Source organism: Juglans regia, chromosome 16 (assembly GCF_001411555.2).
Source record: "Juglans regia cultivar Chandler chromosome 16, Walnut 2.0, whole genome shotgun sequence".
Lineage (NCBI taxonomy): Eukaryota > Viridiplantae > Streptophyta > Magnoliopsida > Fagales > Juglandaceae > Juglans > Juglans regia.
In genome coordinates this window covers 7268253-7271411 of record NC_049916.1, presented here as the reverse complement: position 1 = coordinate 7271411, position 3159 = coordinate 7268253, and the positions used below count along the sequence as shown (strand labels likewise).

The window sequence follows — 3159 nt, the reverse complement described above, 5'->3', positions numbered from 1 at the left end:
TTACGATAGAAAGGCTACAGGAGAAGAGATGAAAGAAATTAGATCTCCGTTGTACAGTGAGGACAAGAGACCATAAGAGATTCTAAATAAGCATATTGTAGTGGAATCTCTCCTCCCTAAATGCCCGTGGACGTAAGCCTAATGCCGGATCATGTAAATCTGTGTGTCCATCTCTCCTTATTTTCACGGCATTTAATACTGTTCGCCGCCATGGATTTACACACGAACACCATACAGCCGCACCAAATCACTATCGAGGGTTCCACACTTCACCAATCGAGGTCCAGCCTACCTCAGTGCATCCGGGAATGGATCTTTCTCCCATTCTGGATTACGCCATTTTTTGGGCATTAACAATATCGTTCCATAAATAGTTTCTTTTCAATTTTTTTATATCTCTTTGGTATGTGAAACTCCCATTTCAAAACATTGAATAATTAATATAATTAAAACAATTGTTTTTGGACCAATACATGTCCACATATTATTAACTTGTGAAAATGATTCCAAACATTCTTGGGTTTAACTTTTACACATATAATTGAAAGTATCTTCAACTTGAAAAGGAGAAAAGAAATTATATGAAGTTTGCAGCTATTATCATTCAATGTTTGATAAGTACGTACCATTGATGTCATTTCTACAACTATATTCGATTTAGGTTCATGGGAAATTAGTTAAGTGTTCTGTTGGAAATGACGCAAAAAATGATGGACGTTGGAACTCCAAAATCTCAGCAAGGCATGCGCACTTGTATAGCACTATATATTCTCATATTCTGTACAAATTATAAATCATTAATTAGCTCTAGTTTCCCTCAACTTAACATTATACATTGTTTGACTTATGATGCTGTTGTTGTTATTATTATTTATTCATTAGTACTTATGGTAGTTATTAGTACTGTTTCTCTCTACCATGATCACCGTATTTCATACTTTGAGGATTGGTCTTGTAAAAGCCAACACCTTTAAATGCTTGGCCATCTTGTATTGCATTAAAGCGCTAGCATCGGCTAAACCAAATTTCAGTCAAAAAGTGGCTAATATGAGAGAAAATGTGTTTACACTAGATTAGGCATTATTAGTAAGTCGTATTGGCTGTAATACCCAGCATATTAATTATTAAATTAAAATCTAGTTTTGAAATTAAGATATATAATAATTATTCTATTAATTGTAATCTATGAAAATTAATATGTTTATTTTACATGCATAACACGCCACGTCAGAAGTTGAAACCCGAACTTGAAATAAGTTCAAATATTTTCGAGCATAATGGCTCTGAAAGACCAACCATTAAGAGTCAAGACCCAAGTAGGATCCGAGAATACTTGCTCGTAATGACCAATCAATAATGCTCGGCACACTTGCTCTGACAGAATGAGCATACTGCGCGGCTAAGCTTTAATTGCTTAGAATGACCAAGCGTACTACGTGGCTTAATTATTCAGAATGACCAAGCATACAGTGTGCTTACTTGGTATGTTGCTTGGTATGCTTGTGTAATGTTCTAGCTTGATATACTTGCTCGGAATTGCCAAGCATACTTGTTGAGAACTCAATGAATAGAAGAAAAAAACTGAAAACAGAGAAGAAAGTTGGAAGAACTCGAGAGCATGTGTAATCTGATCTTAACTGAACAAAAATGAAAAATACTTGATAGTTTAATAAAGGAAGGTCTTTATTATTTATACTACATAATAACTCTATAACAAAAATAACGGCTTCTAAGTCTTCCCTTATGCCTTTAGCTTTTCTTCCTTGGACTTTAATTCCATGCTTTCAATATGAGAGGCTATACTCCAACACCCCCCTTCAAGATGAGCATGTATATTTATAATGTTCATCTTGTGCAAATTATGATGGAAAGGCAGTGATCCGAGAGGTTTTGTAAAAATATCTGCTAGTTGTAATCTCGAGGGAATAAAAAAAAGCTTTATAACATTCTGCTGCAGTTTTTCCCTAACAAGGTGACAATCGATTTGAATGTGTTTTGTCCTCTCATGTTTTACTGGATTGGTTGCAATGGACAAAGCTGATTTGCTGTCAGTGTAGAGCATTGTTGGTTGAGGATGATCAACACTAAGATCTTGAAGAGCATAAAGTAACCACTGCACCTCACATGTTGTGGTTGTAAGAGCCCTATATTCTGCTTCTGCAGATGATCTACTGACTGTGGCTTGTTTCTTCGATTTCCATGAGATTAATGAATCTCCTAGAAAAATTGCATAACCTGTAACACTTCTCTTGGTGTCTAAGTAAACTGCCCAATCACTATCAGAGAAGGCTTTCAACTTTAAATCTGAAGATGAAGAGAAAAATAACCCTTGGCCTAGTGTTGCTTTTAAGTATCTAAGCACACGAATAGCAGCTTGATAATGAGACACTGCTGGTTTAGCAAGAAATTGGCTAAGAACTTGAACAGAATAGGCTAGGTCAGGCCTTGTAATTGTCAAATATAGTAGTCTGCCAATTAATCTTCTGTAACCCGAGACATCTTCATAAAGGTTGGAATCATCTGCAGTAAGTTTAAGGTTAGATTCCATTGGAAATGCAGCTGGCTTGGAACCTATGAGATCTGTATCTTGAAGTATGTCCAAAGCATACTTTCTTTGGCAAAGAGAAATTCCAGATTTAGATCTGGCTACTTCCAACCCCAAGAAGTACTTTAGCTGACCCAAGTCCTTGATTGTAAATTTATCATGCAAAAATATCTTGAGTTGTTGAATCTCAATTAGACTATCACTAGCTAGTATAATATCATCAACATATACTAGTAGTGCTATGAAAGAAGTGGCAGTTTTCTTAATGAAAAGTGAGCAATCAAAATTGACTTGAGTAAAACCATAATCAATAAGAGCTTGAGAGAGTTTTGCAAACCATTGTCGAGAGGCCTGCTTCAAACCATAAAGACTCTTTAACAATTTACAAACCATATTGGGCTGTTTAACATCCAAACCAGGGGGCACTTCCAAGTAAACTTCTTCATATAATTCACCATGTAAAAAAGCATTATTTACATCTAATTGGTGAATATGTCAACCCCTAATAGCAGCAACAGCTAACAATAATCGAATTGAAGTGAGTTTTGCCACTGGAGAAAAAGTATCAAAGAAGTCTAATCCTTCTTGTTGAGTGTAGCCTTTGGCTACCAGCC

The 3159-nt window shown here is 35.7% G+C and overlaps 1 protein-coding gene across 1 annotated transcript; it reads right to left on the bottom strand.

The window, feature by feature from the left end:
• Positions 1-1741: 1741 nt before the first annotated feature.
• On the bottom strand, positions 1742-2938 carry LOC109007467 (uncharacterized mitochondrial protein AtMg00810-like). The gene has a single exon (XM_018987138.2). It carries the CDS (start codon positions 2936-2938, stop codon positions 1742-1744), a length of 1197 nt encoding a protein of 398 aa, XP_018842683.2.
• Between the last annotated feature and the right edge of the window lie 221 nt (positions 2939-3159).

Excerpts from the sequence above, each read along its gene's own strand:
- LOC109007467 (XM_018987138.2), bottom strand. The coding sequence starts at position 2,938 with ATGGTTTGTAAATTGTTAAAGAGTCTTTATGGTTTGAAGCAGGCCTCT.